A 25,523-nucleotide genomic window follows, 5' to 3' on the forward strand; every position below is an offset into this window, starting at 1 on the left:
TGTACCGACTAGCTAGGATAACTAGGATGCTGCTGGTAGAGTAGCTAGCTAGCTTACCGAGCTGTACCGACTAGCTAGGATAACTAGGATGCTGCTGGTAGAGTAGCTGGCTAGCTTACCGAGCTTTAATTAGCTTGGTTAGTTAGCAGGTCGTTCGTCTGTCCCTCGTTTCGATGATGAATCCGGTGAACCACAAAATGAAACAAGGATAGAGAGTGAAAAGGATCTGGCTACACTCATACTGTCCCTGACCGTAAAGCAAAAAGCAAATTGAACAGTAAACTTCGGTGTCTCAACACTGTAACAAACTCCGTCGTTATTCCCCAAGATCACCTCAGTCCACTCTGCGCGTAACCGGCTTGGCGCCACACCGAACGGGGACGCGGACAGTTCTGAACGGGGACGCGGACAGTTCTGTACGGGGACGCCATCAACGTCATCTTACCTCTTAGCTTTGGTGTCATGTCCCCCAGAGAGATGCATTTTAGAGGCAGGGCCCCCCTCCTCTCTCTCCCCAGAGAGACTCATTTTAGAGCACTGACCACTAAACAGAGATCCAACATGTTGGTTGTGGTTAACACAGTGACAACTAAACAGAGATCCAGCATGTTGGTTGTGGTTAACACAGTGACAACTAAACAGAGATCCAACATGTTGGTTGTGGTTAACACAGTGACAACTAACTTTTGATTGTCAATTGTTCTCATGTATTCATTATCTCTTTGAGAAATAAAACATTTACTAACAGACATAGAAACAGTCAGGTGATTTAATGCATCACATGAACATGTAGTTGTGACATTTCATCTCCATGGTAACTGTCAATAATAATAAGTCACAGTTTGTTAAGGTAGTTCTAGACAGTACAGCAACAATAATAATAATAATAACAATAATAATAATAAGTCACTGTTTGTTAAGGTAGTTCTAGACAGTACAGCAACACAAGGCCATATCTCACACTTGTTTTTATTCACTAAAAGTAGGCTATTTATTGTCTTTCAGTCTGTTCTTTCTTTTCTAAACGTATCTGAGAATATAGACAGAAGGGCTAAAACGGACTTGATTGATCTGAGGGGGAAATCTTTGATCTATTCAGAAACTTTTTTTTTTTTAGGCTCGGTTATAATGTATAATAGTGTTTTTTTTAGTGATATGCAGATCAAGGTCTTTACCTCAGCTACAGCCTACATATCATAGATGACCAGCCTAAACATGTTCAGGTCAGTTCACATAATGTTATAGTCCTTCCAGTAGCAGGACAGAGAATGTACTGTATATAACCTACATATCATAGATGACCAGTCTAAACCTGTTCAGGTCAGTTCACATAATGTTATAGTCCTACCAGTAGCAGGACAGAGAATGTCCACTATATATACAAAAGTATGTGGACACCCCTTCAAATTAGTGGTTTCGGCTATTTCAGCCACACCTGTTGCTGACAGGTGTATAAAATCGAGCACACCACCATGCAATCTCCACAGACAAACATTGGCAGTAGAATGACCTAACTGAAGATCTCAGTGCCTTTCAACGTGACACCGTCATAGGATGCCACCTTTCCAACATGTCAGTTGGTCAAATTCCTGCCCTGCTAGAGCTGCCCCGGTCAACTGTAAGTGCTGTTATTGTGAAGTGGAAACGTCTTGGAGCAACAACGGCTCAACAGTGAAGTGGTAGGCCACTCAAGCGCAGAGAACAGGCCCGCCAAGTGCGGAAGCACATAAAAATGGTCTGTCCTCGGTTGCAACACCCACTACCGAGTTCCAAACTGCAATGTCAGCAAAATAACTGTTCGTTGGGAGCATCATGAAATGGATTTCCATGGCCAAGCAGCAGCACACAAGATCACCATGCGCAATGCCAAGCATCGGCTTGAGTGGTGTAAAGCTCTCTGCCATTGAACTCTGGAGCAGTGGAATCTGGGTTTGGTGGATGCCAGGAAAACGCTTCCTGCCCGAATGCATTGTGCCAACTGTAAAGTTTGGTGGCGGAGGAAAATTGTCTTGGGCAGTTTGGGGAAGGCCCTTTCCAGTTTCAGCATGACAATGTCCCCGTGCACAAATCGAGGTCCATACAGAAATGGCTTGTTGAGATCGATGTGGAAGAACTTGACTGGCCTGCACAGAGCCCTGACCTCAACCCCATTGAACACCTTTGGGATGAATTGTAACGCAGACTGCGAGCCAGGCCTAATCACCCAACATCAGTGCCCGACCTCACTAATGCTCTTGTGGCTGAATGGAAGCAAGTCCCCGCAGCAATGTTCCAACATCTAGTGGAAAGCCTTCCCAGAATTGTGGAGACTGTTATAGCAGCAAGGGGGGACCAACTCCATATGAATGCCTATGATTTTGGAATGAGATGTTCGACTGGCAGGTGTCTGTCATACTTTTGGTAATGTAGTGTATATCGCCTAATCAAAATCAAATCAAATGTTATTGGTCACAATGTCAGAGCGGCATAGACTAAGATACAGTAGAATAGTATAGAATACAGTATATACATATGAGATGAGTAATGCATAGACTAAGATACAGTAGAATAGTATAGAATACAGTATATACATATGAGATGAGTAATGTATAGACTAAGATACAGTAGAATAGTATAGAATACAGTATATACATATGAGATGAGTAATGCATAGACTAAGATACAGTAGAATAGTATAGAATACAGTATATACATATGAGATGAGTAATGCATAGACTAAGATACAGTAGAATAGTATAGAATACAGTATATACATATGAGATGAGTAATACATAGACTAAGATACAGTAGAATAGTATAGAATACAGTATATACATATGAGATGAGTAATACATAGACTAAGATACAGTAGAATAGTATAGAATACAGTATATACATATGAGATGAGTAATGCATAGACTAAGATACAGTAGAATAGTATAGAATACAGTATCTACATATGAGATGAGTAATGCATAGACTAAGATACAGTAGAATAGTATAGAATACAGTATATCCATATGAGATGAGTAATGCATAGACTAAGATACAGTAGAATAGTATAGAATACAGTATATACATATGAGATGAGTAATACATAGACTAAGATACAGTAGAATAGTATAGAATACAGTATATACATATGAGATGAGTAATGCCAGATATTTATAGCCGAGGCCAGATTCTTTTCACAACATTTCCAACAGAGACCATCAGGTTGGTCGGCATGATTAGTGATCATACTGTAGCTCAAACCTACTGTGACTGTTGAATGTCTGACGACGACCTAACTTTATAATAGTTCGTAGCCGACCTACCAGAATCTGCCCGTCTTTCCTTCAAATCAACACATTTATCTGTCTTCTAATGCAGTGGTGTAAAGTACTTCAGTAAAATACTTTAAAGTTCTACTTCAGTAGTTTTTGGGGGAATCTGTCCTTTACTTTATTATTTATATTTTAACAACTTTTACTTTTACTTCACTACATTCATAAAGAAAATGATGTACTTTTTACTCCAGACATTTTCCCTGACAGACAAAAGTCCTCCTTACATTCTGAATGCTTAGCAGGACAGGAAAATGGTCCAATTCACGCACTTATCATGAGAACATCCCTGGTCATCCCTACTGCCTCTGATCTGGCAGACTCACTAAACAGAGAACATCCCTGGTCATCCCTACTGCCTCTGATCTGGCACTCACTAAACAGAGAACATCCCTGGCTATCCCTACTGCCTCTGATCTGGGTGACTCACTAAACAGAGAACATCCCTGGTCATCCCTACTGCCTCTGATCTGGCACTCACTAAACAGAGAACATCCCTGGCTATCCCTACTGCCTCTGATCTGGGTGACTCACTAAACAGAGAACATCCCTGGTCATCCCTACTGCCTCTGATCTGGCAGACTCACTAAACAGAGAACATCCCTGGTCATCCCTACTGCCTCTGATCTGGAGGACTCACTAAACAGAGAACATCCCTGGTCATCCCTACTGCCTCTGATCTGGGTGACTCACTAAACAGAGAACATCCCTGGTCATCCCTACTGCCTCTTATCTGGTGGACTCACTAAACAGAGAACATCCCTGATCATCCCTACTGCCTCTTATCTGGCAGACTCACTAAACAGAGAACATCCCTGGTCATCCCTACTGCCTCTTATCTGGCAGACTCACTAAACAGAGAACATCCCTGATCATCCCTACTGCCTCTTATCTGGCAGACTCACTAAACAGAGAACATCCCTGGTCATCCCTACTGCCTCTGATCTGGAGGACTCACTAAACAGAGAACATCCATGATCATCCCTACTGCCTCTTATCTGGCAGACTCACTAAACACAAATGCTTTGTTTTTAAATGATGTCTGAGTGTTGGAGTGTGACCCTGGCTATCCATGAATTAAAATAACAAGAAGATTGTGCTGTCTGGTTTGATTAATATTTTTGTATTTTATTATTACAACTTTACTTTTACTTTTAAATCAATAAACAAACTGTTTTCACAATTAACAGGCCTTTTCTTGTTTCAAGTCTGTTTTATTATGAAAAGTACAATATATCCTTGTATACTTGTACAACTATGGAACGTATGTCCATATATAATTATACAACTATACAGCTATACAGCTATACATATATTGTATATAATTGTACAATTTGTTATTCAACATAAAATACATGTTATTGTAAGAGGTCCTGGGTCAAGGTCACAATTATAGGAAGACGCTCATGTGTGTGTCCAGTGTGTGTGTGTGAGTCGCATGTGTGTGTGTCCAGTGTGTGTCCAATGTGTGTGTCCAGTGTATGTCCTGTGTGTGTGATTGTGTTTGTCCAGTGTGTGTCCACTGTGTTTGTGTGTGTGTTTGTTTGTCCAGTGTGTGTGTCCAGTGTGTGTCGTGTGTGTGTGTGATTGTGTTTGTCCAGTGTGTGTGTGTGTGTGTGTGTCCAGTGTGTGTCTGTGAGTCCAGTGTGTGTCGTGTGTGTGTGTGTGTGTCCAGTGTGTGTCCACTGTGTTTGTGTGTGTGTTTGTTTGTCCAGTGTGTGTGTCCAGTGTGTGTCGTGTGTGTGTGTGATTGTGTTTGTCCAGTGTGTGTGTGTGTGTGTGTCCAGTGTGTGTCTGTGAGTCCAGTGTGTGTGTGTGTGTGTGTGTGTGTCCAGTGTGTGTCTGTGAGTCCAGTGTGTGTGTGTCCAGTGTGTATGTGTGTGTGTGTGTGTGTCCAGTGTGTATGTGTGTGTGTCCAGTGTGTGTGTGTGTCCTGTGTGTATATGTTTGTCCTGTGTGTGTGTGTGTCCACTGTGTTTGTGTGTGTGTTTGTCTAGTGTGTGTGTGTATTTGTCCAGTGTGAGTTTGTCCAGTGTGTGTGTGTGTGTGTGTGTCCAGTGTGTGTCTGTGAGTCCAGTGTGTGTATGTGTGTGTGTGTGTGTGTGTGTCCAGTGTGTGTGTGTGTGTGTTTGTCTAGTGTGTGTGTGTGTATTTGTCTAGTGTGTGTGTGTGTGTGTCCAGTGTGTGTGTGTGTAACCAGTGTGTGTGTCCAGCAGGTGTATGTGTGTGTCCAGTGTGTGTGTGTCCAGTGTGAGTGTGTGTGTGTGTGTGTGTCCAGTGTGTGTCTGTGAGTCCAGTGTGTGTGTGTGTGTCCAGTGTGTGTCTGTGAGTTCAGTGTGTGTGTGTGTGTGTGTGTGTGTGTGTCCATTGTGTGTGTGTGTAACCAGTGTGTGTGTCCAGTGTGTGTGTGTGTGTGTGTCCAGTGTGTGTCTGTGAGTCCAGTGTGTGTGTGTGTGTGTGTGTGTCCAGTGTGTGTCTGTGAGTCCAGTGTGTGTGTGTGTGTGTGTGTCCAGTGTGTGTGTGTGTGTCCAGTGTGAGTGTGTGTGTGTGCGTCCAGTGTGTGTGTGTATCTAGTGTGTGTGTGTGTGTGTGTGTCCAGCGTGTGTCTGTGTGTCCAGTGTGTGTGTGTGTGTATCTAGTGTGTGTGTGTGTGTGTGTCCAGCGTGTGTCTGTGAGTCCAGTGTGTGTGTGTGTGTGTGTGTGTGTATCTAGTGTGTGTGTCCAGCAGGTGTGTGTGTCTGTGTCCAGTGTGAGTGTGTGTGTGTCAAGTGTGTGTGTCTTTGCCGAGTGTGTTTGTCCAGTGTGTGTTTTTGTCCAGTGTGTGTGTGTCTTCGTCCAGTGTGTGTGTGTGTGTGTTTGTCCAGTGTGTGTGTGTGTCTGTGTGTGTGTTTGTCCAGTGTGTGTGTGTCTTTGCACAGTGTGTGTGTGTGTGTGTTTGTCCAGTGTGTGTGTGTGTTTGTCCAGTGTGTGTGTGTGTTTGTCCAGTGTGTGTGTGTGTTTGCCCAGTGTGTGTGTGTGTTTGCCCAGTGTGTGTGTGTGTGTGTGTTTGTCCAGTGTGTGTGTGTGTTTGTCCAGTGTGTGTGTGTTTGCCCAGTGTGTGTGTGTGTGTGTGTGTGTGTGTTTGTCCAGTGTGTGTGCGTCTTTGCCCAGTGTGTGTGTGTGTGTGTGTGTGTGTGTGATTGTCCAGTGTGTGTATGTGTGTGTGTATCACTGACAGAGGGACACTGAGTCGCCTTCATCCCAACAAACCCAAAACCCTGGATAGAGGGGCTCAGTGAATGTGGAGGTGAATGTGATCAGGTGGGTCAGTGTGTCAGAGGAGGCTCTATAGAAGGACAGAGTGCCGGCTGGCCAGTCCAGATACACTCCTACTCTGTGGGGGCTGGAGGAGGGGACGTCTATGATAGTGGAGTTATTATTGTGCCAGGCAATGTAACTGTTGTCAGAGCAGTTCAGACTCCAGGACTTGTCATTCCATCCAAGACAACAGTCATCACCCCCTCCTCTCCTGCTGATTCCTTTATATGTCACTCCTATATCAGCCCCTCTCCCACTCCACTCTACCTCCCAGTAACAGCGCCCAGTCAGACCCTCTCTACACAGCACCTGTCCACAGTCCTCAAATCTCTCTGGGTGATCAGGATACGGCTGCTCCTCTGTCCTCCATGTCACCTTTCTGTTCCCCTCAGACAGAGAGAGGAGTCTGTTTACTGTGTTTGGGTCCAGTGTCAGATCACAGACATCTGATGGATGAAACCAGACACAATATTAGAAATCATCATCATTCACGTTAGAATGTTAACTCACTTTTCACTAATTCATTTAATGTAGATGTTTCTAGGTATCAAAAGGAGAAGTTAAGGTAACTTGAGACTTGTTGAATGATCATATGTTATACTGTATGGTAATATAAAACACACTTATTCCCATTAATTACACACACACACACACACACACAGTCAAAGCAACTCTTTGTAAACTTTGGTGTCCCTGATTTCTGCATCTGTAGAACTACAGCTGATATTTAATATGACCAAGTCAGTAATGATGTTGGTCTTTGACTTTGACTTAACTTGAATTAAGACTTATTCTTAGTCATATTCTTCACAGCAGTCAACACTCACATTTTATAAGCCCAGGTTTCATTCTGTTCTCTCCACCATGTTCCACACTGTAGTGGTAAGCAGAAGAACAGACAGTCATTGAGGGATACACCTGAACTCACACACACACAGACACACACACTGAACACACACTGAACACACACACACACTGAACACACACACACACTGAACACACACACACACACACACACACAGTCAGCATATAACTTTGTCCAAGTGTTGGTCAGAATGTTTGTCTTAACTAGCCTGATAAGTCCAACATGTCTGATATGAACATTGACATAAACCCTCTACATACTTGAGTTTCTCCAGTCTGCAGTGTGGATCCTCCAGTCCAGCAGAGAGCAGTCTGACTCCTGAGTCTCCTGGGTGATTGTAGCTCAGGTCCAGCTCTCTCAGGTGTGAGGGGTTTGACCTCAGAGCTGAGACCAGAGAAGCACAGCCTTCCTCTGTGACTCCACAGCCTGACAGCCTGCAAAGAGTCAAATCATATTAAAATCACACTGCTATTCTTTGGTGGTGAAAATAGTGGCAGTATATTTTTTTCAACATTTTCAGATATATCAGTGTCCTGAAACCTTCCATATCTATTCATAAATGAATGTATCATTATTATAAATGACAAATGATCAAAGTATTGCCTGCAGATAGAAAGATGTATAGTACAAATATTATAGTAGACTGACCAGACCAGTTTAAAAAGCAGTATCAGTCGGAAGACAGACAGTGAGGTATCAGATTTAGACTGTATTGTGTATACAGTCCACACCATATCTATTTAGACAGTGAGGTATCAGATTTAGATTGTATTGAGTATACAGTCCACACCATATCTATTTAGACAGTGAGGAATCAGATTTAGATTGTATTGAGTATACAGTCCACACCATATCTATTTAGACAGTGAGGTATCAGATTTAGATTGTATTGAGTATACAGTCCACACCATATCTATTTAGACAGTGAGGTATCAGATTTAGATTGTATTGAGTATACAGTCCACACCATATCTATTTAGACAGTGAGGTATCAGATTTAGATTGTATTGAGTATACAGTCCACACCATATCTATTTAGACAGTGAGGAATCAGATTTAGATTGTATTGAGTATACAGTCCACACCATATCTATTTAGACAGTGAGGTATCAGATTTAGATTGTATTGAGTATACAGTCCACACCATATCTATTTAGACAGTGAAGCTAACATTTTAAATGTGTCTCTATACTCCAACATTTTGGATTTCAGATCAAATGTTTCATATGAGGTGACAGTATATAATGTCACCTTTTATTTGAGGATATTTTAATACATATCTGTTTCAATGTTTAGAAAAATTAAAAGCATTTTATGTATCTAGTCCCCCCATTTGAAGAAGTCATAAGTATTCTGACACTTAAAGTGTATTAAATTAGTCAAAAGTTTATCTGGTCCCATATTCCTCGAACACAATGAGACATCAAGCCTGTGACGCCTTGATTGAGAAAGATCATGAATGAATCATGAATAATAATGAGTGAGAAAGTTACAGAGGCTACAACAAAACATGCTAACCTCTCACCATTACCAATAACAGAGACTACAACAAAACATACTAACCTCTCATCATTACCAATAACAGAGGCTACAACAAAACATGCTAACCTCTCACCATTACCAATAACAGAGTCTACAACAAAACATGCTAACCTCTCACCATTACCAATAACAGAGGCTACAACAAAACATGCTAACCTCTCACCATTACCAATAACAGAGACTACAACAAAACATGCTAACCTCTCACCATTACCAATAACAGAGGCTACAACAAAACTTGCTAACCTCTCACCATTACCAATAACTGAGACTACAACAAAACATGCTAACCTCTCACCATTACCAATAACAGAGGCTACAACACAACATACTAACCTCTCACCATTACCAATAACAGAGGCTACAACAAAACATGCTAACCTCTCACCATTACCAATAACAGAGGCTACAACAAAACATGCTAACCTCTCACCATTACCAATAACAGAGGCTACAACAAAACATGCTAACCTCTCATCATTACCAATAACAGAGGCTACAACAAAACATGCTAACCTCTCACCATTACCAATAATCAATCAATCAATCAAATTTATTTTATATAGCCCTTCGTACATCAGCTGATATCTCAAAGTGCTGTACAGAAACCCAGCCTAAAACCCCAAACAGCAAGCAATGCAGGTTAAGAAGCACGGTGGCTAGGAAAAACTCCCTAGAAAGGCCAAAACCTAGGAAGAAACCTAGAGAGGAACCAGGCTATGTGGGGTGGCCAGTCCTCTTCTGGCTGTGCCGGGTGGAGATTATAACAAAACATGGTCAAGATGTTCAAATGTTCATAAATGACCAGCATGGTCGAATAATAATAAGGCAGAATAGTTGAAACTGGAGCAGCAGCACAGTCAGGTGGACTGGGGACAGCAAGGAGTCATCATGTCAGGTATTCCTGGGGCATGGTCCTAGGGCTCAGGTCCTCCGAGAGAGAGAAAGAAAGAGAGAATTAGAGAGAGCATATGTGGGATGGCCAGTCCTCTTCTGGGGCTACAGCAAAACATGCTAACCTCTCACCATTACCAATAACAGAGACTACAACAAAACATGCTAACCTCTCACCATTACCAATAACAGAGGCTACAACAAAACATGCTAACCTCTCACCATTACCAATAACAGAGGCTACAACAAAACATGTTAACCTCTCACCATTACCAATAACAGAGGCTACAACAAAACATGTTAACCTCTCACCATTACCAATAACAGAGGCTACAACAAAACATACTAACCTCTCACCATTACCAATAACAGAGGCTACAACAAAACATACTAACCTCTCACCATTACCAATAACAGAGGCTACAACAAAACATGCTAACCTCTCACCATTACCAATAACAGAGACTACAACACAACATACTAACCTCTCACCATTACCAATAACAGAGGCTACAACAAAACATGCTAACCTCTCACCATTACCAATAACAGAGGATACAACAAAACATGCTAACCTCTCACCATTACCAATAACAGAGGCTACAACAAAACATGTTAACCTCTCACCATTACCAATAACAGAGGCTACAACAAAACATGCTAACCTCTCACCATTACCAATAACAGAGGCTACAACAAAACATACTAACCTCTCACCATTACCAATAACAGAGGCTACAACAAAACATACTAACCTCTCACCATTACCAATAACAGAGGCTACAACAAAACATGCTAACCTCTCACCATTACCAATAACAGAGACTACAACACAACATACTAACCTCTCACCATTACCAATAACAGAGGATACAACAAAACATGCTAACCTCTCACCATTACCAATAACAGAGGATACAACAAAACATGCTAACCTCTCACCATTACCAATAACAGAGGCTACAACAAAACATGCTAACCTCTCACCATTACCAATAACAGAGGCTACAACAAAACATGCTAACCTCTCACCATTACCAATAACAGAGGCTACAACAAAACATGCTAACCTCTCACCATTACCAATAACAGAGGCTACAACAAAACATGCTAACCTCTCACCATTACCAATAACAGAGGCTACAACAAAACATACTATCCTCTCACCATTACCAATAACAGAGGATACAACAAAACATACTAACCTCTCATCATTACCAATAACAGAGACTACAACAAAACATGCTAACCTCTCATCATTACCAATAACAGAGGGGGTCTGATCTTTGTGCCTCTGTAACTTTCTCATTCATCATTATCATCGATTCATTCCTGATTATTCATCATCATAGTAGCATCCACATGAATGTAGAAGTGTTCAGAAACATATTCTATTCTTACTGACAATACAAGTGAAGTGACTCCAAAATGACAGGACATTATTCACCATTCAGATTCTATTAGGAAAAACATAAAACACAACCGAGACAAACTGCAAATTATATTAATTACGACTTTTTCAAATGGGAGAACTACATACATAAAGTGCTTTCATATCTGATAATACTGACCTCAGAGTCTCCAGTTTACAGTGGGGATTCCCCAGTCCAGCAGAGAGCAGCTTCACTCCTGAATCCTTCAGGTCATTGTTACTCAGGTCCAGCTCTCTCAGGTGTGAGGTGTTTGACCTCAGTGCTGAGACCAGAGAAGCACAGCCTTCCTCTGTGACTAGACAGCCTGACAGCCTGCAAAGAGTCAAATCATATTAAAATCACACTGCTATTCTTTGGTGGTTAAAATAGTGGCAGTATATTTTTCAACATTTTCAGATACATCAGTGTCCTGAAACCTGCCATATCTATTCATAAATGAATGTATCATTATTATAAATGACAAATTATCAAAGTATTGCTTGTTGAGAGAAAAATGTACAGACCAGTTATCATTATAAATTATCATAATATTACTAGTAGAGAGAAAAATGAAAAGTACAAATATTATAGTTGACTGACAAGACCAGTTTAAAAAGCAGTATCAGTCTGTTTCACCATTTAGAAAAATAAAGTAAATAAATATAATAATAAATAATAAAATAAATGAAAGCCCTTTATGTTTCCAGTCTCCCCAAGAAGTCATCAGTAATCTGACCAATTACCTTATAGTGTATTAAAGTAGTCAAAAGTTGAGTATTTGGTCGTAAACTCGTTGGTTGCATTTGCAGTTTGTTTTGGTCCCATATTATTTGAACAATGAGACACCAAGCCTGTGACTGCCATGATTGAGAAAGATCATGAATGAATCATGAATAATAATGAGTGAGAGAGTTAGAGGCTACAACAAAACATGCTAACCTCTCACCATTACCAATAACAGAGGCTACAACAAAACATGCTAACCTCTCACCATTACCAATAACAGAGGCTACAACAAAACATGCTAACCTCTCACCATTACCAATAACAGAGGCTACAACAAAACATGCTAACCTCTCACCATTACCAATAACAGAGGATACAACAAAACATGCTAACCTCTCACCATTACCAATAACAGAGGCTACAACAAAACATGCTAACCTCTCACCATTACCAATAACAGAGGCTACAACAAAACATGCTAACCTCTCACCATTACCAATAACAGAGGATACAACAAAACATGCTAACCTCTCACCATTACCAATAACAGAGGCTACAACAAAACATGCTAACCTCTCACCATTACCAATAACAGAGGCTACAACAAAACATGCTAACCTCTCACCATTACCAATAACAGAGACTACAACAAAACATGCTAACCTCTCACCATTACCAATAACAGAGGATACAACAAAACATATTAACCTCTCACCATTACCAATAACAGAGGCTACAACAAAACATGCTAACCTCTCATCATTACCAATAACAGAGGATACAACAAAACATACTAACCTCTCACCATCACCAATAACAGACTACAACAAAACATGCTAACCTCTCACCATTACCAATAACAGACTACAACAAAACATGCTAACCTCTCACCATTACCAATAACAGGCTACAACAAAACATGCTAACCTCTCACCATTACCAATAACAGAGGCTACAACAAAACATGCTAACCTCTCATCATTACCAATAACAGAGGCTACAACAAAACATGCTAACCTCTCACCATTACCAATAACAGAGGCTACAACAAAACATGCTAACCTCTCACCATTACCAATAACAGAGGCTACAACAAAACATACTAACCTCTCACCATTACCAATAACAGAGGGGGTCTGATCTTTGTGCCTCTGTAACTTTCTCATTCATCATTATCATCGATTCATTCCTGATTATTCATCATCATAGTAGCATCCACATGAATGTAGAAGTGTTCAGAAACATATTCTATTCTTACTGACAATACAAGTGAAGTGACTCCAAAATGACAGGACATTATTCACCATTCAGATTCTATTAGGAAAAACATAAAACACAACCGAGACAAACTGCAAATTATATTAATTACGACTTTTTCAAATGGGAGAACTACATACATAAAGTGCTTTCATATCTGATAATACTGACCTCAGAGTCTCCAGTTTACAGTGGGGATTCCCCAGTCCAGCAGAGAGCAGCTTCACTCCTGAATCCTTCAGGTCATTGTTACTCAGGTCCAGCTCTCTCAGGTGTGAGGGGTTTGACCTCGGAGCTGAGACCAGAGAAGCACAGCCTTCCTCTGTGACTAGACAGCCTGACAGCCTGCAAAGAGTCAAATCATATTAAAATCACACTGCTATTCTTTGGTGGTTAAAATAGTGGCAGTATATTTTTCAACATTTTCAGATACATCAGTGTCCTGAAACCTGCCATATCTATTCATAAATGAATGTATCATTATTATAAATTACAAATGATCAAAGTATTACTAGTAGAGAGAAACATGAAAAGTACAAATATTATAGTCGACTGACAAGACCAGTTTAAAAAGCAGTATCAGTCTGTTTCACCATTTAGAAAAATAAAGTAAATAAATATAATAATAAATAATAAAATAAATGAAAGCCCTTTATGTTTCCAGTCTCCCCAAGAAGTCATCAGTAATCTGACCAATTACCTTATAGTGTATTAAAGTAGTCAAAAGTTGAGTATTTGGTCGTAAACTCGTTGGTTGCATTTGCAGTTTGTTTTGGTCCCATATTATTTGAACAATGAGACACCAAGCCTGTGACTGCCATGATTGAGAAAGATCATGAATGAATCATGAATAATAATGAGTGAGAAAGTTACAGAGGCTACAACAAAACATGCTAACCTCTCACCATTACCAATAACAGAGGCTACAACAAAACATGCTAACCTCTCATCATAACCAATAACAGAGGCTACAACAAAACATGCTAACCTCTCACCATTACCAATAACAGAGGATACAACAAAACATGCTAACCTCTCACCATTACCAATAACAGAGGCTACAACAAAACATGCTAACCTCTCACCATTACCAATAACAGAGGCTACAACAAAACATGCTAACCTCTCACCATTACCAATAACAGAGGCTACAACAAAACATGCTAACCTCTCATCATTACCAATAACAGAGGATACAACAAAACATACTAACCTCTCACCATCACCAATAACAGACTACAACAAAACATGCTAACCTCTCACCATTACCAATAACAGACTACAACAAAACATGCTAACCTCTCACCATTACCAATAACAGAGACTACAACAAAACATACTAACCTCTCACCATTACCAATAACAGAGTACAACAAAACATGCTAACCTCTCACCATTACCAATAACAGAGGCTACAACAAAACATGCTAACCTCTCATCATTACCAATAACAGAGGATACAACAAAACATACTAACCTCTCACCATTACCAATAACAGAGGCTACAACAAAACATGCTAACCTCTCACCATTACCAATAACAGAGGCTACAACAAAACATGCTAACCTCTCACCATTACCAATAACAGAGGCTACAACAAAACATGCTAACCTCTCACCATTACCAATAACAGAGGCTACAACAAAACATGCTAACCTCTCATCATTACCAATAACAGAGGATACAACAAAACATACTAACCTCTCACCATCACCAATAACAGACTACAACAAAACATGCTAACCTCTCACCATTACCAATAACAGACTACAACAAAACATGCTAACCTCTCACCATTACCAATAACAGAGACTACAACAAAACATACTAACCTCTCACCATTACCAATAACAGAGTACAACAAAACATGCTAACCTCTCACCATTACCAATAACAGAGGCTACAACAAAACATGCTAACCTCTCATCATTACCAATAACAGAGGATACAACAAAACATACTAACCTCTCACCATTACCAATAACAGAGGCTACAACAAAACATGCTAACCTCTCACCATTACCAATAACAGAGGCTACAACAAAACATGCTAACCTCTCATCATTACCAATAACAGAGGATACAACAAAACATACTAACCTCTCACCATCACCAATAACAGACTACAACAAAACATGCTAACCTCTCACCATTACCAATAACAGACTACAACAAAACATGCTAACCTCTCACCATTACCAATAACAGAGACTACAACAAAACATACTAACCTCTCACCATTACCAATAACAGAGTACAACAAAACATGCTAACCTCTCACCATTACCAATAACAGAGGCTACAACAAAACATGCTAACCTCTCATCATTACCAATAACAGAGGATACAACAAAACATACTAACCTCTCACCATTACCAATAACAGAGGCTACAACAAAACATGCTAACCTCTCACCATTACCAATAACAGAGGCTACAACAAAACATGCTAACCTCTCACCATTACCAATAACAGAGTACAACAAAACATGCTAAACTCTCACCATTACCAATAACAGAGGCTACAACAAAACATACTAACCTCTCACCATTACCAATAACAGAGGCTACAACAAAACATGCTAACCTCTCACCATTACCAATAACAGAGGCTACAACAAAACATGCTAACCTCTCACCATTACCAATAACAGAGTACAACAAAACATGCTAAACTCTCACCATTACCAATAACAGAGGCTACAACAAAACATACTAACCTCTCACCATTACCAATAACAGAGGCTACAACAAAACATGCTAACCTCTCACCATTACCAATAACAGAGGGGTTATGATCTTTGTTCTTCTGTAACTTTCTCATTCATCATTATTCTCGATTCATTCCTGATTATTCATCATCATGGTAGCATCCACATGAATGTAGAAGTGTTCAGAAACATCTTCTATTCGTACTGACCATACAAAAGAAGTGACTCCAAAATGACAGGACATTATTCACCATTCAGTTTCTATTAGGAAAACATCTAAAACACAAACAAGACAAACTGGAAATACATTCAACAAGTTAGTAGAATCACCAGCTTGATGTAATCACTGGAGGCATGGAATATGGGACCAAATACTAAACGTATGACTACTTTAATACAATATAAGTGGATATAACCAAATAATTACGACTTTTCAAATGGGAGAACTACATACATAAAGTGCTTTCATATCTGATAATACTGACCTCAGAGTCTCCAGTTTACAGTGGGGATTCCCCAGTCCAGCAGAGAGCAGCTCCACTCCTGAATCCTTCAGGTCATTGTTACTCAGATCCAGCTCTCTCAGGTGTGAGGGGTTTGACCTCAGAGCTGAGACCAGAGAAGCACAGCCTTCCTCTGTGACTCCACAGTCTGACAGCCTGACAAAGAGATCATCATGACTTCACAAACACACTGTTCATTTAAGAAGTATACTGTAGAAGGACAATGGCAGATGCATTTGGTTTATTCTCTCAAACAACATATAGATTCATCTTCCGTCTCCTAGAATTGTATGGTCATATTGTTATACTAATGTGAAAATCAATGAATTTATTCAATATGTTTTTCAAAATAATATATTATACATATTATAATACATACAGTGCCTTGCGAAAGTATTCGGCCCCCTTGAACTTTGCGACCTTTTGCCACATTTCAGGCTTCAAACATAAAGATATAAAACTGTATTTTTTTGTGAATAATCAACAACAAGTGGGACACAAGCCGGATTTGGATACAAAAATATTTCCCAAGCTTTAAACATCCCAAGGAGCACTGTGCAAGCGATAATATTGAAATGGAAGGAGTATCAGACCACTGCAAATCTACCAAGACCTGGCCGTCCCTCTAAACTTTCAGCTCATACAAGGAGAAGACTGATCAGAGATGCAGCCAAGAGGCCCATGATCACTCTGGATGAACTGCAGAGATCTACAGCTGAGGTGGGAGACTCTGTCCATAGGACAACAATCAGTCGTATATTGCACAAATCTGGCCTTTATGGAAGAGTGGCAAGAAGAAAGCCATTTCTTAAAGATATCCATAAAAAGTGTCGTTTAAAGTTTGCCACAAGCCACCTGGGAGACACACCAAACATGTGGAAGAAGGTGCTCTGGTCAGATGAAACCAAAATGGAACTTTTTGGCAACAATGCAAAATGTTATGTTTGGAGTAAAAGCAACACAGCTCATCACACTTAACACACCATCCCCACTGTCAAACATGGTGGTGGCAGCATCATGGTTTGGGCCTGCTTTTCTTCAGCAGGGACAGGGAAGATGGTTAAAATTGATGGGAAGATGGATGGAGCCAAATACAGGACCATTCTGGAAGAAAACATGATGGAGTCTGCAAAAGACCTGAGACTGGGACGGAGATTGGTCTTCCAAAAAGACAATGATCCAAAACATAAAGCAAAATCTACAATGGAATGGTTCAAAAATAAACATATCCAGGTGTTAGAATGGCCAAGTCAAAGTCCAGACCTGAATCCAATCGAGAATCTGTGGAAAGAACTGAAAACTGCTGTTCACAAATGCTCGCCATCCAACCTCACTGAGCTCGAGCTGTTTTGCAAGGAAGAATGGGAAAAAATGTCAGTCTCTCGATGTGCAAAACTGATAGAGACATACCCCAAGCGACTTACAGCTGTAATCGCAGCAAAAGGTGGCGCTACAAAGTATTAACTTAAGGGGGCTGAATAATTTTGCACGCCCAATTTTTCATTTTTTGATTTGTTAAAAAAGTTTGAAATATCCAATAAATGTCGTTCCACTTCATGATTGTGTCCCACTTGTTGTTGATTCTTCACAAAAAAATACAGTTTTATATCTTTATGTTTGAAGCCTGAAATGTGGCAAAAGGTCGCAAAGTTCAAGGGGGCCGAATACTTTCGCAAGGCACTGTATTTTTCTCCAAACTGAATATTTCTTCCTGATGATTAGTTCTTAAATGTCATTTTATTTACTCACAGAGCAGCTCTGGAGGCTTTGACCACTGGCAGCAGCCTCAGAAGACCTTCCTCTGATCTGGAGTATTTCTTCAGGTCAAACACATCCAGCTCCTTTTCTGAAGTCAGCAACACAAAGACCAGAGCTGACCACTGTGCAGGTGACAGTTCTTCTTCGGAGAGACCTTCTGAGCTCAGGTATCTTTGGATCTCCTCCACTAGGGAATGGTCATTCAGTTCATTCAGACAGTGGAACAGATTGATGCTCCTCTCTGGAGAGGGATTCTCCCTGATCTTCTCCTTGATGTACTCGACTGTTTCTTCATGGCTCTGTGAGCTGCTTCTTGTCTTTGTCAGTAGACCTCGTAAGTGCTTCTGATTGGACTCCAGTGAGAGGCCCAGAAGGAAGCGGAGGAAAAGGTCCAGGTTTCCCGTCTCACTTTGTAAGGCTTTATCCACAGCACTCTTGTAGACAGTAACTTCAGGTTTGTCTTTTGTTTGCAGTTTGTCCATTAGATTTTCATTGTTGTTGATGAATGAGAGGAACACATATACAGCAGCCAGAAACTCCTGAATGCTCAGATGTACGAAGCAGTACACCGTGTCCTGGTACAGCCCACATTCCTCTTTAAAGAGCTGTGTGCACAATCCTGAGTACACTGAGGCTTCATTGACATCAATGCCAGCCTCTTTCAGGTCTTCTTCATAGAAAATCAGATTGCCCTTCACAAGCTGTTGAAAAGCCAGTTTTCCCAGAGACAGAATGCTCTCTTTATTCCAATGTGGACCTGTCTCTTCTTTCCCAAGATACTTTTCATTATTCTGTTTGGTATGAAACACCACAAGGTGTGTGTACATCTCAGTCAGAGTCTTGGGCATCTCTTCTCTCTTATGTTTCAGCATGTGTTCAAGGACTGTTGCAGAAATCCAACAGAAGACTGGAATGTGGCACATGATGTGGAGGCTCCTTGAAGTCTTTATGTGTGAGATGATTCTGCTGGACAGGTCCTCATCACTGAATCTCTTCCTGAAGTACTCCACCTTCTGTGGGTCATTGAACCCTCGTACCTCTGTCACCTGGTCAACACACTCTGAAGGGATCTTATTGGCTGCTGCAGGTCGGGTAGTTATCCAGAGGAGAGCAGAGGGTAGCAGATTTCCCTTGATGAGATTTGTCAGCAGAACATCTATTGAGGTTGACTCTGTGACGTCCCAACAGATCTTGTTCTTCTGGAAGTCTAGGGGCAGTCGGCACTCATCCAGACCATCAAAGATGAACAGAACTTTGTACTTGTTGTAGTTGGAGATTCCTGATTGTTTGGTTTCCATTGAGAAGTGATTGAGAAGTTTAATGAAAGTGTGTTTGTCCCCTTTCATCAAATTCAGCTCCCGGAAAGGGAATGAAAATACAAATTGGACATCCTGATTTGCTTTTCCTTCAGCCCAGTCCAGAATGAACTTCTGCACAGAGACTGTTTTTCCAATGCCAGCGACTCCCTTTGTCATCACAGTTCTGATAGGTTTGTCTTGTCCAGTTAAGGGTTTGAAGATGTCGTTACATTTTATTGCAGTCTCTGGTCTTGCTTGTTTTCTGGTTGTTGTCTCAATCTGTCTCAGCTCATGTTCATTATTGACCTCTCCTGTTCCACCCTCTGTGATGTAGAGCTCTGTGTAGATCTTATTGAGAAGTGTTGGGTTTCCTTGTTTAGCGATCCCCTCAAATACACATTGAAACTTCTTCTTTAGATTAGATTTGAGTTCACGTTGGCAAATCACAGCGAGCTCATCTGAATCTAGAAATAACACAGAGGATATTAATATTACATCTGTTTTAATGTCTACAGTATTGTAGGACTGTTATAAAGTTATATAAAGTTTTACATTATAATAATTTATTCTCTTAACTGACTGGTGTGACTGATTATATTATTATTGGTATTATTATTTTTTTTAATTTACTCCTTTTTCTCCACAATTCCAATTGTGTTAGTAGCTACTATCTTGTCTCATCGCTACAACTCCCGTACGGGCTCGGGAGAGACGAAGGTTGAAAGTCATGCGTCCTCCGATACAAACCCAAACCCAACCTAGCCGTACTGCTTAACACAGCGCGCATCCAAACTGGAAGCCAGCCGCACCAATGTGTCGGAGGAAACACTGTGCACCTGGCAACCTTGGTTAGCGCGCACTGCGCCCGGCCCGCCACAGGAGTCGCTGGTGCACGATGAGACAAGGACATCCCTACCAACCCGGACGACGCTAGGCCAACTGTGCATCGCCCCATGGACCTCACGGTCGCGGCCGGTTACGACAGAGCCTGGGTGCGAGCCCAGAGTCTCTGATGGCACAGCTGGAGCTGCAGTACAGCGCCCTTAACCACTGCGCCACCCGGGAGGCCTCATTATTGGTATTATTAATGTTGTCTCTCTCTCTCCCTCTCTCTCTCTCTCTAAATTAATCACCACAACACGTCCCTGCTGCTACTTGATGAGGTCATTAGGTGTTGTGTTAAGGCTGTACAATATCATTGAGTTACACAGCTACTTTAGCTGTACTTTAGCTACAGCTTTTAAATGTTATAAAACAGCATTCAACATGAGGCAGACAGATCTTACATTTCTCCAGTGTGTCAGCAAGCTCCTTCTGGTTCATTTTCCTCAGGATGTGCAGTGTGATCTTCAGAGCCCCCTCTCTGGCAGTGCTCTCCTGCTTCTCATCTTCAGCATCCACCACTTCCTGCTTCTGACTCTCAAAGCCTTCTGGGAGTTCTGGACTAAGAATCCTCTTGAACATCTTCAGCTCGTTCTTCACAAATGTCATAATTTTCTCTTCAAGCAACTGAAATAAATAAAGTAAATAAGTTAAGCAAGAGAATAAATGCTTTCTCATTAACACATTAATGAATGATTGACAGATCAACTTTACTTGAGGTAAACAAAAAACAAATGTACATAACAGGACCACATACACTGAATATGGAGTCCAGGTCTGTTTGATGACTCTGGGAAGACTGACCACTGAGAATCTCTGACTCTGATCTCTCCTGTTGGTTTCTGTGGACAAAACATGAGATTACATCTCCTCATCTAGGGACTACACACACACACACACACACACACACACACACACACACACACACACACACACACACACACAAAGGGAGGGAGGGAGGGAATGTTGTGTTTGTTTAATATTGTTTTAGGACTATGCAAATGGGCAAAATGATTAGCCTATGGATTATGAAAACAACAACAATAAATGGGAAAATGGGAGAGGAGAAATGACTAGAGACAGTGTTGTTTACCAAGACCCATGAGTTCTTCTTACCTTTGTTCAGTAGAAAAGTCTCCCTCTCTAAAGTATAGAGGAGGATCCATAGACTGGTCACTCTTCATGGACACACAGCTGGGAACAGGGGAGGCTGGTCTCTCCTGCTTGATTGGACTTCAACACAACAGAGACAAACATTACATCTCATCTACTCTGAGCTCAGATGAGGAAACATAAGAAGAGTTTCACAAATAGAACTGACTTCCAGACGTTAGTTAATGGCGCGAGCAGAGTGTCATTTTTAATAACGAGATTAATTTAGCGTCGCGAGCGTTGTAGTCAGTCTGTCAGCCCCGCTAAAAGGCTGGTGTGGTTACTCTGCCTTCTCCGGGGGATGTTGAGGTACATTTACTAACCGGGAGGGTTGAATGGTGTAATTTATTAGAGGGCTGGAAGACGCATTCTCGAGGTTGTTTACTCACAATATCAGATATTAAGATGATTTTTATAATGAATGTATACTGAGGTTGAGGTTCTGACTAGTGATTATTTACCCGGGGTTCAATAAACACTAAAGTTACCGTCCATCTAGTGAAGAGAGGAGAACCGGACAGAGGTAGCCAGCATCCGTCAACGAGAGAGGGAGAAGCCTCACCGGGATTTAACAGGTGGAAGAAACAACCGGGGAGCTCCATCGGTCCACAAGAAATGCAGACAGCCGGTGATGATGTAGTGGTAGCTATGGTAACTAGGATGCTGCTGGTAGAGTAGCTAGCTAGATTACCGAGCTGTACCGACTAGCTAGGATAACTAGGATGCTGCTGGTAGAGTAGCTAGCTAGTTTACCAAGCTGTACCGACTAGCTAGGATAACTAGGATGCTGCTGGTAGAGTAGCTAGCTAGCTTACCGAGCTGTACCGACTAGCTAGGATAACTAGGATGCTGCTGGTAGAGTAGCTAGCTAGTTTACCGAGCTGTACCGACTAGCTAGGATAACTAGGATGCTGCTGGTAGAGTAGCTAGCTAGCTTACCGAGCTGTACCGACTAGCTAGGATAACTAGGATGCTGCTGGTAGAGTAGCTAGCTAACTTACCGAGCTGTACTGACTAGCTAGGATAACTAGGATGCTGCTGGTAGAGTAGCTAGCTAGATTACCGAGCTGTACCGACTAGCTAGGATAATTAGGATGCTGCTGGTAGAGTAGCTAGCTAGCTTACCGAGCTGTACCGACTAGCTAGCAGGTCGTTCGTCTGTCCCTGGTCTCGATGATGAATCCGGTGAAACACAAATTGAAACAAGGATAGAGAGTGAAAAGGATCTGACTACACTCATACTGTCCCTGACTGTAAAGAAAAAAGCAAATTGAACAGTAAACTTCGGTGTCTCAACACTGTAACAAACTCCGTCGTTATTCCCCAAGATCACCTCAGTCCACTCTGCGCGTAAACGGACAATATGCTTGGCGCCACACCGAACGTGGACGCGGACAGTTCTGTACGGGGACGCGGGCAGTTCTGTACGGGGACGCGGACAGTTCTGTACGGGGACGCGGACAGTTCTGTACTGGGACGCGGACATGAGCAGTGCAACACAATCAACTAAACCCAGTCTTTACAGTGGGTTACATTAGTAATATTCATTTTTTATTATTATGTAAAACAAACATTCTGTTTTTTTTTATAACAATGTGTTGAGATCTGGGTCCATATCGCCAAAGTGTCTCAGAGTAGAAAATTGGTCGTATAAGTGCTGAGAATAAAGACAGTTTACACTTATGGGTATAAATTAAAGCTATGCATGAAGTCTCTCGTCCCACCTAGTCGGCAGATATTTAGGACACCTCGGGAGCTGTCCTAAGTAGTTAAGAGTTAACAGCAGGTGTCCTAAGTAGTTAAGAGTTAACAGCAGGTGTCCTAAGTAGTTAAGAGTTAACAGCAGGTGTCCTAAGTAGTTAAGAGTTAACAGCAGCTGTCCTAAGTAGTTAAGAGTTAACAGCAGGTGTCTTGGTAATACTATAAAATAATGCAGAGTCAGTGGTTCCTGAGCCACATGTAATTGCTTTGTAGTAGTTAAATTAATGTTTTATATTTCTATATGATCAATCCATAAATAATATAGACCTACATGCAACAGTATGTCTTGTGCTTTTGGCAATGATTTATGTAGAATACTTATGTAAACAAGTAATACCATGTTTGTCTGCATAGCATTTTGTCTTCATTTTAGCAGATTAATTCAAGCTTATTTCTGAAGATTAACTCAGGTTTTCACCCAGCGGCTAAAGAGTTGGAGCTGTGGAGGGAGTATGACCTATGGCTGAAAGGTGGCTGGTTCGAATCCCGGGCCGGGTGCTGGAAAAAATGGGTGGACTTGTTCTGACCACTGGAGGGCTGCTGGGTTCCCATCCTCAAAACAGGAACCTTTTGTTGATCAGAACTCTAGAGGTTCATTGAACCCAAAAATATATAGACCTTTTAGTGATTCCATATTTTAATAAACACGTTTTTCTTTTGATTATTTAAATACAGTGCCTTGCGAAAGTATTCGGCCCCCTTGAACTCTGCGACCTTTTGCCATATTTCAGGCTTCAAACATAAAGATATAAAACTGTATTTTTTTGTGAAGAATCAACAACAAGTGGGACACAATCATGAAGTGGAACGACATTTATTGGATATTTCAAACTTTTTTAACAAATCAAAAAGTGAAAAATTGGGCGTGCAAAATTATTCAGCCCCTTTACTTTCAGTGCAGCAAACTCTCTCCAGAAGTTCAGTGAGGATCTCTGAATGATCCAATGTTGACCTAAATGACTAATGATGATAAATACAATCCACCTGTGTGTAATCAAGTCTCCGTATAAATGCACCTGCACTGTGATAGTCTCAGAGGTCCGTTAAAAGCGCAGAGAGCATCATGAAGAACAAGGAACACACCAGGCAGGTCCGAGATACTGTTGTGAAGAAGTTTAAAGCCGGATTTGGATACAAAAAGATTTCCCAAGCTTTAAACATCCCAAGGAGCACTGTGCAAGCGATAATATTGAAATGGAAGGAGTATCAGACCACTGCAAATCTACCAAGACCTGGCCGTCCCTCTAAACGTTCAGCTCATACAAGGAGAAGACTGATCAGAGATGCAGCCAAGAGGCCCATGATCACTCTGGATGAACTGCAGAGATCTACAGCTGAGGTGGGAGACTCTGTCCATAGGACAACAATCAGTCGTATATTGCACAAATCTGGCCTTTATGGAAGAGTGGCAAGAAGAAAGCCATTTCTTAAAGATATCCATAAAAAGTGTTGTTTAAAGTTTGCCACAAGCCACCTGGGAGACACACCAAACATGTGGAAGAAGGTGCTCTGGTCAGATGAAACCAAAATTGAACTTTTTGGCAACAATGCAAAACGTTCTGTTTGGCGTAAAAGCAACACAGCTGAACACACCATCCCCACTGTCAAACATGGTGGTGGCAGCATCATGGTTTGGGCCTGCTTTTCTTCAGCAGGGACAGGGAAGATGGTTAAAATTGATGGGAAGATGGATGGAGCCAAATACAGGACCATTCTGGAAGAAAACCTGATGGAGTCTGCAAAAGACCTGAGACTGGGACGGAGATTGGTCTTCCAAAAAGACAATGATCCAAAACATAAAGCAAAATCTACAATGGAATGGTTCAAAAATAAACATATCCAGGTGTTAGAATGGCCAAGTCAAAGTCCAGACCTGAATCCAATCGAGAATCTGTGGAAAGAACTGAAAACTGCTGTTCACAAACGCTCTCTATCCAACCTCACTGAGCTCGAGCTGTTTTGCAAGGAGGAATGGGAAAAAATTTCAGTCTCTCGATGTGCAAAACTGATAGAGACATACCCCAAGCGACTTACAGCTGTAATCGCAGCAAAAGGTGGCGCTACAAAGTATTAACTTAAGGGGGCTGAATAATTTTGCACGCCCAATTTTTCAGTTTTTGATTTGTTAAAAAAGTTTGAAATATCCAATAAATGTCGTT

General features: G+C 41.2%; 2 protein-coding genes and 1 long non-coding RNA gene across 4 annotated transcripts in view; 1 reads left to right on the top strand and 2 right to left on the bottom strand.

The window, feature by feature from the left end:
• Positions 1–25,523, bottom strand: part of LOC110515254 (NACHT, LRR and PYD domains-containing protein 12) — a 184,199-nt gene that overhangs the window by 131,182 nt on the left and 27,494 nt on the right. The window contains exons 3-8 of the mRNA XM_036942470.1: positions 21,568–21,684; positions 21,209–21,293; positions 20,856–21,078; positions 18,263–20,033; positions 16,496–16,669; positions 11,475–11,648 (exon numbers count right to left, since the gene is read on the bottom strand). Coding sequence (XP_036798365.1) covers positions 11,475–11,648; positions 16,496–16,669; positions 18,263–20,033; positions 20,856–21,078; positions 21,209–21,293; positions 21,568–21,684 — 2,544 coding nt within the window. The remainder of the gene's footprint in view (positions 1–11,474; positions 11,649–16,495; positions 16,670–18,262; positions 20,034–20,855; positions 21,079–21,208; positions 21,294–21,567; positions 21,685–25,523) is intronic.
• Positions 6,418–7,451, bottom strand: LOC118938489 (stonustoxin subunit beta-like). The gene is made up of 2 exons (XM_036942528.1): positions 7,430–7,451; positions 6,418–7,042 (listed from the first exon to the last, which is right to left on the bottom strand). Exons 1-2 carry the CDS (start codon positions 7,449–7,451, stop codon positions 6,513–6,515), a joined length of 552 nt encoding a protein of 183 aa, XP_036798423.1. The 3' UTR covers positions 6,418–6,512.
• LOC118938479 lies at positions 22,087–24,028 on the top strand. 2 transcript variants are annotated; one of them, XR_005035746.1, is made up of 2 exons: positions 22,087–22,254; positions 23,765–24,028. It is a non-coding gene; the product is annotated as an uncharacterized LOC118938479 (long non-coding RNA). The 2 variants fall into 2 exon arrangements; XR_005035747.1 differs by lacking the exon at positions 22,087–22,254 and adding an exon at positions 23,027–23,127.

This window comes from Oncorhynchus mykiss, chromosome 13, assembly GCF_013265735.2.
Source record: "Oncorhynchus mykiss isolate Arlee chromosome 13, USDA_OmykA_1.1, whole genome shotgun sequence".
NCBI classification, from domain to species: domain Eukaryota; kingdom Metazoa; phylum Chordata; class Actinopteri; order Salmoniformes; family Salmonidae; genus Oncorhynchus; species Oncorhynchus mykiss.